Below are 13,096 nucleotides of genomic sequence, written 5' to 3' on the forward strand. Positions count from 1 at the left end.
ATTCCTTTCGTCGGCACCCCCAGCCCGGGCCCTCCAGAGGGAAAGGCTCTCGGACACGGCCCTTCTCACTTCTCACCTCCTTCTCCTCTCCGGCTCTTTGCCGGTCCGCTCTCCCCCCGCCACGATGACGCCCAAATCTACCTCTACCACCCGAAAGGGCAATTGTCTTCGTGCCTTCTCGCGCTGGACTTGTCCACTCGTCCCCGCCGGGGTCTCTGGCGAGAGTTTGAGAGTTTGCAGTCGGGGCTGGCTGTGACCCCCTCCCACTGAACCCGGGGGCTTTCTGGCCTCTGTATTCTTGGAAACCAGGCTCCTGCCTGTCTAAAATCACCGTGCCCCTCCCGGCAACTGCAGCACTAGCATCGATCTGTCTGGCCCTGGTCAGATCCCCGCTTGCCTTGCCTCCTCGCTGCTTATCCTGCCTCTCCCCTCCCGAGTCTGTACTTCCCGGTGGTGCCAGTTTTCCAGTTCCTTCTGCCCGGGCCTCCCTTTCCCGGCCTCCAACCTTCACTCCTCCCCCTCAAGACGCTCCTGTCCACTGGCTTCCTGACAGTTCACTCCTCCTTATCCACTCATTCACTCCACCCCAGCTTATCCTCTTGAAGTGTCGCGAGAGATTGCCAATGCTTTCCAGGGCTAGGCCCGGTGATCGGTCTCTCTAAACGGGTGGCAGCACCCCCCGACCACCCCCCACCTTGGGAGCGGATCCGTGGGGGGTGGCCACACTGGTCTCTGCTGCGTAGTCTACCCCCGATCCCTCCCCTGCTCCGCGACACTAGAAACTGTAGAAATTGAAGATGGGTCTTTATTGCGGGGGGTCCGTGGAGAGGGGAGGGGCTGGGCTCAGCCCTCAGAGAACTGACGATAGAGGGCTGCCTGCCTGGGGGAGGAGAATCTGGGGCGGAAGGGGATCTCCAGGATCTGGGAGAATCCCTCCGCCAACGTGGGAGCCACAAACTGCTTCCTGGGGGAGGAGGGGGAGGAGTTGGGAGCTGCCCTTCCCCGAGCCCATCCTTCCTTCAGTCTCCCAGCTCCCACCCCCTCCCAAGGCTCCCTCTCCCCTCCCTCCCTCCCTCTCCGCGGGCACCTGTATCCATAGAGGATCATGTCGGACACGGAGGGGTGAGTGCCGTCCATCATCTGCCGAAACTAGAGCAGAGAAACGGGCCGGCTCAGGGAGAGGCGAGGGGGAAGGGGTCCGGTGAGAGGGGGACGACGGCGGGGCGAAGACGGGGACGCCGGGTCTTCACCCTCCTCCCCTCACCCTGTTGTTGTGCTTCGCCAGCTCCAAGGAGGCCGTGAAGTGGAAACAGCGGCAGGGGACGCCCAGGTCCCGGGCGCAGGCCACGTACCTGGAGGCGGCAGGGGAAGTCACTCAGGTGTCCGTCCCCCTCCCCCCGCCACCAGCCTCTTTCCCCTTCCCCCTCCCCACGTCCCCCTCCCCGACCTACCTGGCCCTGCTCCCCGGGTCGGGGTTGGTGTTGTCCACCACGGCTCGGCCCCCGGCCTTCAGCGCTTCCTCACACACCGACACGCAGCGCTGCCACGTGCCCAGCGTGTCCTGGCGGCGGGGACGGGCGGGCACCCGTTCAGCCTCTCCCTCTCCAACACCCCCCCGACCATAGACCCCCCCTTCCCCCTCCCCCGGCCCCCTACCCGATTGGCGTAGGCGTAGCCAGCGGAGACCAGGTGTTCCTTCAGGAACGTTGACTTTCCGGCTGTGGGGGGGAGACGGGGTGGGGGCCGGAGTCAGGGGGGACCCCGGGCGGAGGAGGGGTTCGGAGGGAAGGGGGGGGCCCTCACCTGCCGGGTACCCTACGGCTACCACCAGTTCAGGCTCGGCGCTCACGAGGGCGGCCGAGGCGGGAAGGTGCAGGGGACCACCGGAGTCCAGCTGGCGCTGAGGGGGGCGAGGAGGGGGTGGAGTCAGCGGCGGCCCTCCCCCTTCCCGTCCCTCCCCCTAACCCCTTTCCCTCCACCCCCCACACCAACCCCCACTCACAGGGTCCAGCTCCGGGAGGCTGAAAGGGCTCGGTTTCCAGTTCAGGAAAAACTCCTCAGGCGTGTGGAAGGGCAGAGCGGCGTTGAGGGCGAACTGGGGTAGGGGGAGGGAGGGGGGATGGAGCCCCGGGTTAGGGGGCGGGCCAGGAGGAAAACAGGCCAAAGAGACTAGGAAGGGGGGGGCGGGTCAAAGGTCACACGTCCTCACCAGCCGGTCCGCACAGGAAAAGTCTTTCTTCTTCCGTCCGGGGGCCCAGTCGGCCGGCCGGCCGGCGGCGTCTAAAGCAGAGGGTCTCGGGCTGCCTCTTCTCCCCCCGCCGGGCCCCGCCCCGCTCCCACTGCCCCCCTCGGCTCCAGACCCCTCACCTCCTACATAGACGCTGTCCTTCACGGAGATCTCCACGCCTCCGTTGGCCTGGGGAGAGACGCGGACGTGGGTGAGCTCCCCTGCGTCCTCCCACCCGAGGCCCCTGCCGAGCCCCCGGGAAGCAACGTGGCCCAGCGGAGAGAGCCGGGGCCTGGGAGCCGGAAGACCGGGACTCACCTCCCGGCTCCACCATTTGCCTGCCGTGGACCCTCAGGCAAGTCGCTTCGCTTCTCAGTTTCCTCATCTGGGAAATGGGGATTCGATACCTGTTCTCCCACCTACTTAGAAAGTGAGCCCCAGGTAGGATAGGGACGTCTTAATAATAATGTTGGTATTTGTTAAGCGCTTACTATGTGCCGAGCACCGTTCTAAGCGCTGGGGTAGACACAGGGGAATCAGGTTGTCCCACGTGGGGCTCACGGTCTTCATCCCCATTTTACAGATGAGGTAACTGAGGCCCAGAGAAGTGAAGTGACTCGCCCACAGTCACATAGCTGACAAGTGGCAGAGCTGGGATTCGAACTCATGACCTCTGACTCCACAGCCCGTGCTCTTTCCACTGAGCCACGCTGCTTCTCGACTTGCCTCTACTCCCTGGCTCAGTATAGTGTCTGACACACAGTAAGTGCTTATACATCTATACCGCCCCACCAATAATAATAAATAGGAAGCTCTGGCCCCTCACCTGCTCGCAGAGATGGTCCCACATTCCCAAGACTGGCTTCCTGTAGAGGCCAGAGCCAGTGGCCACCAGCACCTGGAGAGACACAAGCCCCGGTGAAGGCCCAAGCCCCTCACTCCTCCTTTTCCCGTGTAGCCCCTCTTTTTGACGCGTCCTTCCCCCCCGTCCCTCCTTCCTTCCCGCTTCCCGGCCCCGGCTGCCCCCTCCCCGTCGGCCCACCTGCAGGGGAACTCCCAGCTGCTCCAGCACGGCCTCCACCTTCGCCTGAAAATCTTTGGCCTTGAGTTTCCCCCGACTGATCCCCATCTGATTGGTGAATATCACCAGCTGGGAAGACAGGGTGTGGGAAAGGGAGGCTCAGGGACAGGGTTGGGGAATAATAATAAGGATGATGGCATTTGTTAAGTGCCTACTCTGTGCCAAGCACTGTTCTAAGCGCTGGGGTAGATATAAGGTCATCAGGTCGTCCCTCGTGGGGCTCACAGGCTTAATCCCCATTTTACAGGTGAGGTAACTGAGGCGTAGAGAAGTGCGGTGATTAGCCCAAAGTCACACAGCTGACACCAGGTCCCTCGGCCCGGCTCCCTGACTCCTCCGTGCCAGGCTGACCTCCTACCCCTGCCCCATCTGCCCCTCAGCCTTCCCGGGGAAGGGGTGGAGACCTCGCTTCTCTCTCTCTCTCAGGAGACATCTCCCTGAGAAAAGGAAATGGCTCCCAAGCCATCCCCCTTCCCTGGCTCGAGGGAAATGTCTTTCTGCAGTGGGTGTGACAGGGAGAGACAGAGGGAGAAGTCATCTCCTACTGAGACGTCTCTGGGGAAGAACAGGCCCCACACGCCCACCAGCCCAGCTCTCTTGCTCCCCGCCTCAGGCTCCATTTCAGTCATTCCATTGTATTTACTGAGTGCTTACTTTGCGCAGAACACTGTCCTAAGCGCTTGGATGCTGACAGGTCCCTAAGCTTCCTCCATGAGAGCCCCGCAGCCTCCTCCTCCTGCCCCCTCCCTGACCCGGGAGAAGCAGAGCCGCCCCCGCTTCCGCTGCTGCTCCCCCCAGCCCTTCCTTGGTGCCCCCCGGGCACCTTGTAGCCGTCGGCTTGAAGCTGCTGGAGTTTGCGAGGGATGGAGGGGTAGAGGATCCTGGAAGGAGAAGCAGATGGGGCGGGTAAAGCACCAGGGACCCTGGCATCCTCCCCTCCAGCCCCGCCACCCCCCCCCCCCAGGCACCCAGACCCCCCCACCCCCCGTCACCACCAGCCCAGTCACCTCCAGTCATCGGGCCCCGTGGGGAAGACCTTCCCAGATCGGGTGGTGATCAGGGTGCCATCCAGGTCAAAGCCTGCAATCTGGAACGGGAGGAACTCTTCGTGATGCTCCAGGGACGCTCTCTGCCCCGCCCCGCCCCCCTCCTACCTGGGTGTTCTCTCCCGGTGGCTTAGTACAGTGCTCCGCACCCAGTACGCACTTAATAAATGCTACTACGGCTCCTATTACTCCTAAGAATAATGATGGCATTTGTTAAGCGCTTATTATGTGCCCAGCGCTGGGCTAGGAACAAGGGAATCGGGTCGTCCCACGTGGGGCTCACGGTCTTAATCCCCATTTTGCGGAGGAGGTCACTGAGGCCCGGAGAAGTGAAGTGACTTGCCCGAGGTCACAGAGCAGACAAGCGGCGGAGCCGGGATTAGAACCCACGTCCCCCGACCCCCAAGCCCGGGCTCTTGCCACTAGGCCAGGCTGCTTCTCTCCACCCTACACTAATTAGAGACACGCTCACTCTCACTCTGTCACCCCCGCTCACTCTCCGCGGTACCTTCTCTCGGTCTCTCACGCCACCGGCCGTGAACACCAGCAGCTTCCCCAGCTCCTGCCAGCCTGTGGGGACGGGGACGGCGGCCCCCTTAGACCCGGCCTCACCCCGGGCCGGTTTCTCCCCCTTGAGCTTCTTCTTCGGAGGCTCCACGTCTCCTCGCCTCTGTGCCGCTTCCTCGGGGCCGGCCGGGGGAAAGCGCAGGACGAGCGGGTACAACCCATTGACCAGAAGCAGCGTCTCCCCGTGTCGCAGCGGAGCCTGGGCCCCGGGGGCCAGCACCCGGCCTCCGACTGTCGACGGGTTGACGCCCAGCTGCGCGACGGGGTGCGGGGAGAGGGGCGTCAGGGGGCCTGGCCCTCCCACCCGTGATCCTCCCCGGCTGCTCCTCCCGGAATCCCCCATCCCCCTCTGCTCCGCAACTCCTCCTCACTGTCCCCTCTTGTCTGGTTTTCTTCCCTTTTCCCCTTGGTGCCCCCGAGGCTCCCACCTGAGTCACCATCACAGTCCGCGTCTGGTAATCTGGGACAAGTTCCACTAGAGAGGGGAAAAGATTGCTGTCACCTCCCCGGTCGGGGCCGCCATCCCTACCCTCTGCCCGCCTCCCCGATCCACCCCAACGTCCTCAGGTCCCCCCAGCCCCCTCCCCATCCTCCCTGACCTTCTCCACGGGAGCCCCTGGACTGGCCGGCTTTCTCTCCAGATCTTCGGTCCCTCTATTCTCCCCCCGGCACCCTTCTGTTTGGGTCCCTTACCCCCTTTCCCATCTCCCCCACCCTTCTAACCGGGTCCCCTCGGACCCCCCCCCCCCCCCATCCCTTCCGCCCTGAGAAGCAGCGTGGCTCAGTGGAAAGAGCCCGGGCTTGGGAGTCGGAGGTCACGGGTTCGAATCCCCACTTTGCCACTTGTCAGCTGTGTGACGGTGGGCGAGTCACTTCACTGGGCCTCGGTGACCTCATCTGTAAAATGGGGATTAATGGTGAGCCTCCCGTGGGACAACCTGTTGACCCTGTATCTCCCCCAGCGCTTAGAACAGTGCTCTGCACATAGTAAGCGCTTAACAAATACCAACATTATTATTCTCCCCGGTCCACTCAGTTCCCTACCCTTCTCCCCAGAGCGCTCGGTCCCCCCAACTTCCCCGGACCTTCCCCCCTGGTGCCCCGCGTCCTCCCCAGGTGCTCTGAGCCGCCCCCGTCTTCATTGATCTCTCACCTGGTCCCCCCCATTCCCCCCGCCCTTCTCCCCTATCCCTTTCACCACCTTCCATAATAATAATTGTGGTATTGGTTAAGCGCTTACTACGTGCCCAGCACTGTCCCCCCACCCTTGCCCTTTTCCCCAGGTCCTCTCAGTCCTCCTGTCCTCCCCCCACCCTCCTGCACGGGTCCCTCGCCCCCTCCCCATCATTTCCCCCCAATCCCCTCCACTCTCCTCTCCCAGGGTCCCCCGAGGTTGGAGAAGCAGCGCGACTGTCTGTTCCCGAATTGTCCATTCCAAGCGCTTAGTCCAGTGCTCGGCACATAGTAAGCGCTCAATAAGTACTAGGGAATGACTCAGTGGCAAGAGCCCGGGCCTGGGGGCCAGAAGTCGTGGGTTCTAATTCCAGCTGCACCACCTGTCTGCTGTGTGCCTTTGGGCAAGCCCCTTCACTCCTCGGGGCCTCGGCTCCCTCATCTGTAAAATGGGGGTTAAGGGGCAACCTGATGACCCTGCATCTCCCCCCCCAGCGCTTGGAACAGTGCTCGGCACATAGTAAGCGCTTAACAAACACCAACGCTACTATGCTTCCCTGGGCCTCAGTGACCCCCTCTGCAAAACGGGGATGAAGACGGGGAGCCCCACGCCGGACGACCTGCTGACCCTGGACCTGCCCCGGCGCTTAGAAGAGCGTTCGCCACCCGGTAAGCGCTTAACGTTCTTCTAAATTATTATTATCATTACAGTCGATTAGACTGTAAGCCCGTCAAACGGCAGGGACCGTCTCTCTCTGTTGCCGACCTGTTCGTTCCAAGAGCTCAGTCCAGTGCACTGCACAGAGTAAGCGCTCAATAAATACGATTGATTTATTATTATCATTCTAACGGTGCCTTCGGCCCGACCTTGGTTCCTCGAGCACTTGCGGTCGGTGACTCGCGTCAGCGGGCTCCGTCCGAGCAGCAGGGCCTGTCCGGCGGGCAGCGGGATGGGCGGGGGCCCCCCGGGGTCCGGGCTCTCCAGCCGGCAGCCCCGAGCAGCGTCCGCGCCCTCCGCCATCCTCCTCCAAGGCTGCCAACTGACGGGCCCGCGGCACCGCCCGGTCCTGTCCAGCGAGCTCTTACTCTCTGCGGAGCCCTGGACTCAGCGCCTTCGTGCATTCAGTCAGTCGTATTTACTGAGCGCTCCCTAGGTGCAGAGCACTGGACTAAGCGCTCGGAATGGACAACCGGGCAGCAGCTAGAGGCCGGTCCTGTGCAACGACGAGGCCGCCGACTCCAGCCCTTGCTGGCGGCGGAACCCTTGGGCGGGGGGCTCGGGGGCCGGGGGGGGCCGCGGGAGCGGGAGCACTCGGCCGGAAGTGCTCCGCTCTCTCTCGTGCGCACGCGCGCGCTGGAGCCTCGCTCGCCCCGCCCACTGCCTTTTCCCGCCCTCCGCGCAGGGCGCATGCGCCGCTCCGGCTCACGCGCCGCTCCTGCTCACGAGGCCTCGGCCCCGGGGGGGCAAGGCGGGGTCAACCTGGCCAGTCCCCTGCCGCTGTCCGGGGCCCAGCGCGTAGAGCATTAGCCTGGGCGGCGGAAGGACCGGGGTTCTAACCCCCACCTCCACCCCATCACAATCATAATGATGGTGTTTGTTAAGCGCTGGCTGGGTGCCAAGCGCTGTTCTAATAATAACGTTGGCACTGGTATTTGTTAAGCGCTTACTAGGTGACGAGCACCGTTCTAAGGGAAGCAGCGCGGCTCGGCGGAAAGAGCCCGGGCTTGGGAGGCAGAGGTCATGGGTTCAGATCCCCGCTCGGCCGCTTGTCGGCTGGGTGACTGTGGGCAGGTCACTTCCCTTCTCTGGGCCTCAGTGACCTCATCTGGAAAATGGGGATGAAGACTGGGAGTCCCATGGGGGACAACCCGATCACCCAGTGCTTAGAACAGTGCTTGGCACATAGTAAGCGCTTAACGAATGCCATCGTTTATTTTTATTCTAAGCACTGGGGTACAACCAGGCTGTCCCACGTGAGGCTCCCAGTCTTCATCCCCATTTTACAGATGAGGTCACTGAGCCACCGAGAAGTGAAGCCACTTGCCTGAAGTCACACAGCTGACAGGTGGCAGAGCGGGGATTAGAACCCACGACCTCTGACTCCTAAGGTCGGGCTCTTTCCAGTGAGCCTCGCTGTAATCCCTGTCCCCCGTGGGGCTCGCACTTTTAATCCCCATTTTACAGGTGAGGTAACTAAGGCACGGAGAAGCGAAGCGGCTTGCCCAAAGTCACGCAGCAGACAGGGGGCGGAGCCGGGATAAGAACCCACGCCCTCTGACTCCCAAGCCGCTAAGGCACTTTCCGTGTCTGCCGTGGGAACCTGGGCAAGTCGTTCCACTTCTCCCTGCCTCAGTTACCTCATCTGGAAAAACGGGGATTAAGAATGTGAGCCCCGAGGGACTGCGTCCAACCTCGTCTCCATCCCAGCGCTTAAGCAAGGGCCGGGTCCGTAGCCAGCGCTTGGCAAGTACCGTAAAAATAAAACCAAGCCCGCCGCCAGCTGGCCTCTCGGCCCTTCCTGGCCTGGGACTCTGTCCCGGACTTTCCGTTGGCGGGTCCAAACCGGACGCGGAGAGAACACTTCTTCCTCTTCAGGCACTCAGTCGAATTCAGAGATAAAATCTGTCGTCTTTATTGTCAGATCAGCATCCCCACTCCCCCTCCCCTCCCCCCCGGGGGGCAAGTGCAGGGGTCGGGCTCCCCCCCCCCATCCACGGGGCTTGGTGGGGGGAGACACCCTTTAAGGCAACATTGGGAGGGGAGGGGCAGGAACGGAGGAAACGGGACGACCAGAGGAGGGGCGGATCGATGAGTGGGTGGTGGGAGGGGAGGACGGGGAGGACAGGGCAGGGGGAGTTTAAGTTCCCCATCTCCTTTCCCCCTGCCCTTCAAGGTTGTAGTGTGTCTGTGTGCGGGGGAGATGGGGAAATCGGGGGTTGGGGGAGAGAGTCGGGACAGTCGGCGTGTGGCCACGGGGACGTGTTCCCGTCAGTATTTCCGCTTGAGTTTCTGGAAATCGCTGGTGTTGAGCCGGGGCCGGGGCAGATCGCCGAACACCTGGGTCCCCTCTGCCTCCCGCAGCACCAGGGCCCGCATGCTGGCTGCGATGCGCTCCAGGTCGGGGGACGAGGGCTACGGAAAGAGGCCGGAGGGGCTAGGCTTCTGTCCTCCGGGCCCCCGGGCCCCCGCGCCTCCCCCCGCCGGGCCCTCCCCCACCCCAGCGCCCCGACTCCCTCTCACCGGCCCGTTCTCCTCGTCGGAGGACCGTGTCTCCGTCCGTTTCTCCTTGAAGCCCCACACGGGCACGGAGACGGGCAAGGACTTGGCGTATTGCTGGGTGGGGGCGACTGTGGGAGGCACGGTGAAGGCCGGTGGACCCGGGGGCGCCTCTTCACTCACGCTGCCATCTGGGGACGGAGAGAGAGGGGGAGGTGGGCAGAGGGAGGCGCGGCCGACGTGGCACGCCCCGCCGTAGGTAGGCCCGGTGCCGGCAGGGCAGTCGAGGCCGCCGACTCGACCCTCTAAACGGAGAGCAGACCCGGCCTGCGATTCCCGTCCCCGAGCCTGGGGGCCGGCGTCGAAACGGCCCCACGGGCCTCGCCGGCCGGCTCCAACGCAACCACCCGCCGCTCGGAGCCGACACCTTCGACCGCGGGTCCCCGGCTGCCCCGGGACTCGTGGCGGAGGGACAGAGGGGGTGAGGTCCACCGGCCCCAATCCCCCCTCGGCCCCTCCGCCACGTACCGTCTGTGCTTTCGGGGTCGGATTCGCAGAACGGGGGCAGGTCCTGACAGGGTGCGTCCTCGTCCATGACAAACAGGCCTGGAGGGAGGCGGCGGGATGGGCAGAGTCCGGCACTCCTCCCCGTTTCTTTCCTAGACCGGGGCCTCCCCCAGATCTCCCCAAGCCCTCCCACCCACCCGCTTTCTCTCCTCCCGCCCGCCTCTCGGCTCTTTCCCTCCGGCTCCCCCGTCGTCGTCCTCCTCCTCCTCCTCCTCCCGGTACCTCCGCTGTCGCTGGGATACCGCCTCTCTCCGGGCTCCGTCTCCTCCTCCTCTTCCTCCTCCTCCTCCCCCACCTCCTCCTCCGTGGTGGGGGCCTGTGCCGGGGGGGCGGGGGGCTCCGGAGGGGGCGGGGGCCGCGGGGGCGCGGTGGCCGTGGCGGCCCGGTGGGCCAGGGCGATGTCCTGCAGGCATCGGCGGGCGGCGTCGGCCAGGGCTCCTCGGCCGTGGGCGGCGTAGGCGCAGGGGCCAGGGCGGGGGGGAGGGGGCGGCGCGGCCGTCAGCAGCACCAGCTCCGTCCCCGTCTGCGCCCGGAACCGCTCCGCCGCCCCGACCACGGCCTCCCACAGCTCCTGCGGTCGCCCCGCCGCCATCCGGGCCCTGCTCGGGAGACAGAGGAGGAGTCATGGGGGCACGGTGTCGGCCGGTCTCCCGGGGCCGGTTGGGAGGGGTGGCTCGGGGGGAATCAGTCGGTCGATCGTTTCAATCCAGCGCTTCCTGCGGGCGGAACCCCGTGCTAAATCTTGGGGAGAGCAGGCTACAACGATAAACAGACGCAGTCCCTGCCCACAGCGAGGTACGGGGGGAGACAGACGTGAAAATAATTAATTACAGACACGAGGGGACAAAGGAGGCGGTGGGGTGGCGGGGGGAACGAGATTATTCGGAATTCCCAGGGGCTGATGGAACAGGAAAGAAAAGGGTAGTACCCTGATCACTCTGGCTCCCGGGACCCGGGGGGGTGTCTGGGTCATAACCTCCTCCTAAGAGTTCTGGAAGCCCAGTCGGCCAAGGACATAGAGAAGCAGCGAGGCCTAGTGACAAGAGCCCGGGCTTGGGAGTCAGCAGCGGACGTGGGTTCTAATCCCGGCTCGGCCGCTCGTCTGCTCTGTGACCTGGGGCGAGTCACTTAACTCTTCTGTGCCTCAGTTTCCTCATCTGTAAAATGGGAATTCAGATTGTCAGCCCCACGCGGGACAACCTGATTGCCTTGTATCTACCCCGGCGTTTAGAACCGTGCTTGGCCCCTAACAAGTGCTTAACAGATACCGTCGTCAATATTGTACAATGCCAGTTATTACTCAGCTCTAGAGGACTGAGGGAAAGGGAGAGGGGGCTCCGTGGTAGGGTTGGGGTGGAGAGCAACGGGAGAAAAGAATAATAATAATAATAATTGTGGCCTTGGTTAGGCGTTTACTGTGTGTCGGGCACTGTACACGGATGTGGGGTGGATCCAAACTAATCGGGCTGGACGCAGTCCCCGTCCCGCTTGGGGCTCCCGGTTCCCTATCCCCATTTTGCAGAAGAGGAAACCGAGGCCCAGAGAAGTGAAGTGATTGGCCTAAGGTCACCCAGCGGAGAAGTGGCGGAGCCGGGCTTAGAACCCGTGACCTTCTTCACTCCCGGGCCCGGACTCTACCCACCGCGCCATCGAAAGAATCAGTGAAGAAAGGAGAAAGACGGGAGTCGGCGGGACCCCGGAAACTGACGGAAGGGGAAAAGAGTCTTGTCTTCTGGGGGCGGCGGGAGGAAGGGAGTTATTCAGGGGTCTCGGGGGCGGGGGAGCCGCCGGCGGACAAGTCGCCACCTCTTCGGCCGCCCCTTCCCCAGGGGAAGGAGGAGAAAGAAAGGAAGGCGCTCGGATCCTCGCCGGCCATCACCTGCCGCACGCGTCCCTCCCGCCTCCGCCGACAGTGGGCAGGGATGGTCTCTATCTGTTGCCCCACTGTACGTCCCAAGCGCTTGGTCCAGTGCTCCGCACGTAGTCAGCGCTCAATACTCTTAGCTCGGAGGAAAGAGCCCGGGCTGGGGAGTCAGAGGTCATGGGTTCGAATCCCCGCTCTGCCACTCGTCAGCTGGGTGACAGTGGGCAAGTCACCTCCCTGGGCCTCAGTGACCCCATCTGTCAAATGGGGCTGCGGACCTAGGCCTCCCGTGGGACCACCTGATGACCCTGGATCTCCCCCAGCGCTCAGCACAGTGCTCCGCACAGAGTAAGCGCTCAACCCCTACCAACGAGGTGATTATTCCTGTTGAACGGATGACCGCCCCTTCCCTTGGGAAGGGGGCACTCCCGCCTCCGCCGGTCGGCCGTGGGACTTTGGGCAAGTCAGTGCACCGGGCCTCACTGCCCTCCTCTATCCGGGGGTGACCCTGGATCTCTCGCAGCGCCTAGAGAGCGCTTGCCAGAGGCCACGGTGAAAAGAGGGAGGGCCTCCCTCTCCTGCGGGAGAAGGGGCGTCGAGGGGGGCGCCTAAGGGGGGACCCTGCAGCCCCCCGAGGGAGAAGAGGGCGGAAGTCCCGCCCTCGGGGTGGGGTGGGGGGTCGGTCCTGGGGGGGGGGGCGGGCTCCCCTTCTCCGAACCCCGTCCCGCCCCCCAGGCTGGGTCCCCGCCGCCTCCCCCGGGCCTCCCCCCTCAACCCGGCCCGGGGGAGCCGCCGCCGCCGCCGCCGCCGCCACTCACGTGCCCGCCACCAGCATGGCGGGGCCGGCGGCCTCGCCGCCCTCAAGAGACATGGCGGCCGCCCCGCCCCTTCCGCCGCCCCTCCTCCTCCTGCTCCTCCTGCTCCTCCTGCTCCTCCTGCTCCTCCTGCTCCTCCTGCTCCTCCTGCTCCTCCTGCAGCCCGGCCCCTTGGTGTTTGAGCGGCCGGGGCCGAGCGCCGCCCAGGCGGCCCTTCCGCAGACGGGCACCATCCCCGCTTCTCCGCAACTACCCGGCGATCTTTGTCTGCCCCCGCTTCGGCCGGTCCTTCGGGTCTAGGGCCACCCCGTAGGCCTCATCGGCCCCCGGCCCCGACGGTGACCCCGCTCGGTCAACCCAGAAGGACCGTCCCGTCCTCCAGGACCGGGGGCCGGCCGCCCCCCGTCATCGGGCCCTCCCCACAAGCCTTCCCCGCCCGCCATGCCCGCCCGCCGGGGCGTCTTTTTAGGCGCCGGGGGGGGGGGGGGGAACGGCCGGTCTCGCAGGCCCGAGCCGGCCGCCCTCCCCCCCGCGCCGTC

General features: G+C 64.5%; 2 protein-coding genes across 4 annotated transcripts; both read right to left on the reverse strand.

Moving 5' to 3' along the window:
- Positions 1 to 787: 787 nt before the first annotated feature.
- Positions 788 to 7,368, reverse strand: LOC100088944 (polynucleotide kinase 3'-phosphatase). Of its 2 annotated transcripts, none has more exons than XM_029074232.1 (16): positions 6,962 to 7,368; positions 5,350 to 5,396; positions 4,863 to 5,174; positions 4,316 to 4,395; positions 4,132 to 4,189; positions 3,270 to 3,377; positions 3,054 to 3,125; positions 2,368 to 2,416; positions 2,210 to 2,280; positions 2,003 to 2,095; positions 1,804 to 1,900; positions 1,657 to 1,718; positions 1,452 to 1,561; positions 1,265 to 1,352; positions 1,088 to 1,149; positions 788 to 964 (listed from the first exon to the last, which is right to left on the reverse strand). In XM_029074232.1, exons 1-16 carry the CDS (start codon positions 7,113 to 7,115, stop codon positions 844 to 846), a joined length of 1,584 nt encoding a protein of 527 aa, XP_028930065.1. In that variant the 5' UTR covers positions 7,116 to 7,368; the 3' UTR covers positions 788 to 843. The 2 variants fall into 2 exon arrangements, with proteins under 2 accessions (XP_028930065.1, XP_028930066.1); XM_029074233.2 differs by having other exon boundaries at positions 4,863 to 4,924; positions 6,962 to 7,175.
- A 1,335-nt stretch (positions 7,369 to 8,703) lies between these two features.
- Positions 8,704 to 13,001, reverse strand: AKT1S1 (AKT1 substrate 1). Of its 2 annotated transcripts, none has more exons than XM_029074265.2 (5): positions 12,561 to 13,001; positions 10,101 to 10,477; positions 9,840 to 9,917; positions 9,336 to 9,502; positions 8,704 to 9,227 (listed from the first exon to the last, which is right to left on the reverse strand). In XM_029074265.2, exons 1-5 carry the CDS (start codon positions 12,788 to 12,790, stop codon positions 9,084 to 9,086), a joined length of 996 nt encoding a protein of 331 aa, XP_028930098.1. In that variant the 5' UTR covers positions 12,791 to 13,001; the 3' UTR covers positions 8,704 to 9,083. The 2 variants fall into 2 exon arrangements, with proteins under 2 accessions (XP_028930098.1, XP_028930099.1); XM_029074266.1 differs by lacking the exon at positions 12,561 to 13,001 and adding an exon at positions 10,807 to 10,965.
- Between the last annotated feature and the right edge of the window lie 95 nt (positions 13,002 to 13,096).

This window comes from Ornithorhynchus anatinus, chromosome 10 (genome assembly GCF_004115215.2).
Source record: "Ornithorhynchus anatinus isolate Pmale09 chromosome 10, mOrnAna1.pri.v4, whole genome shotgun sequence".
In the NCBI taxonomy this organism is placed as follows: Eukaryota; Metazoa; Chordata; class Mammalia; order Monotremata; family Ornithorhynchidae; genus Ornithorhynchus; species Ornithorhynchus anatinus.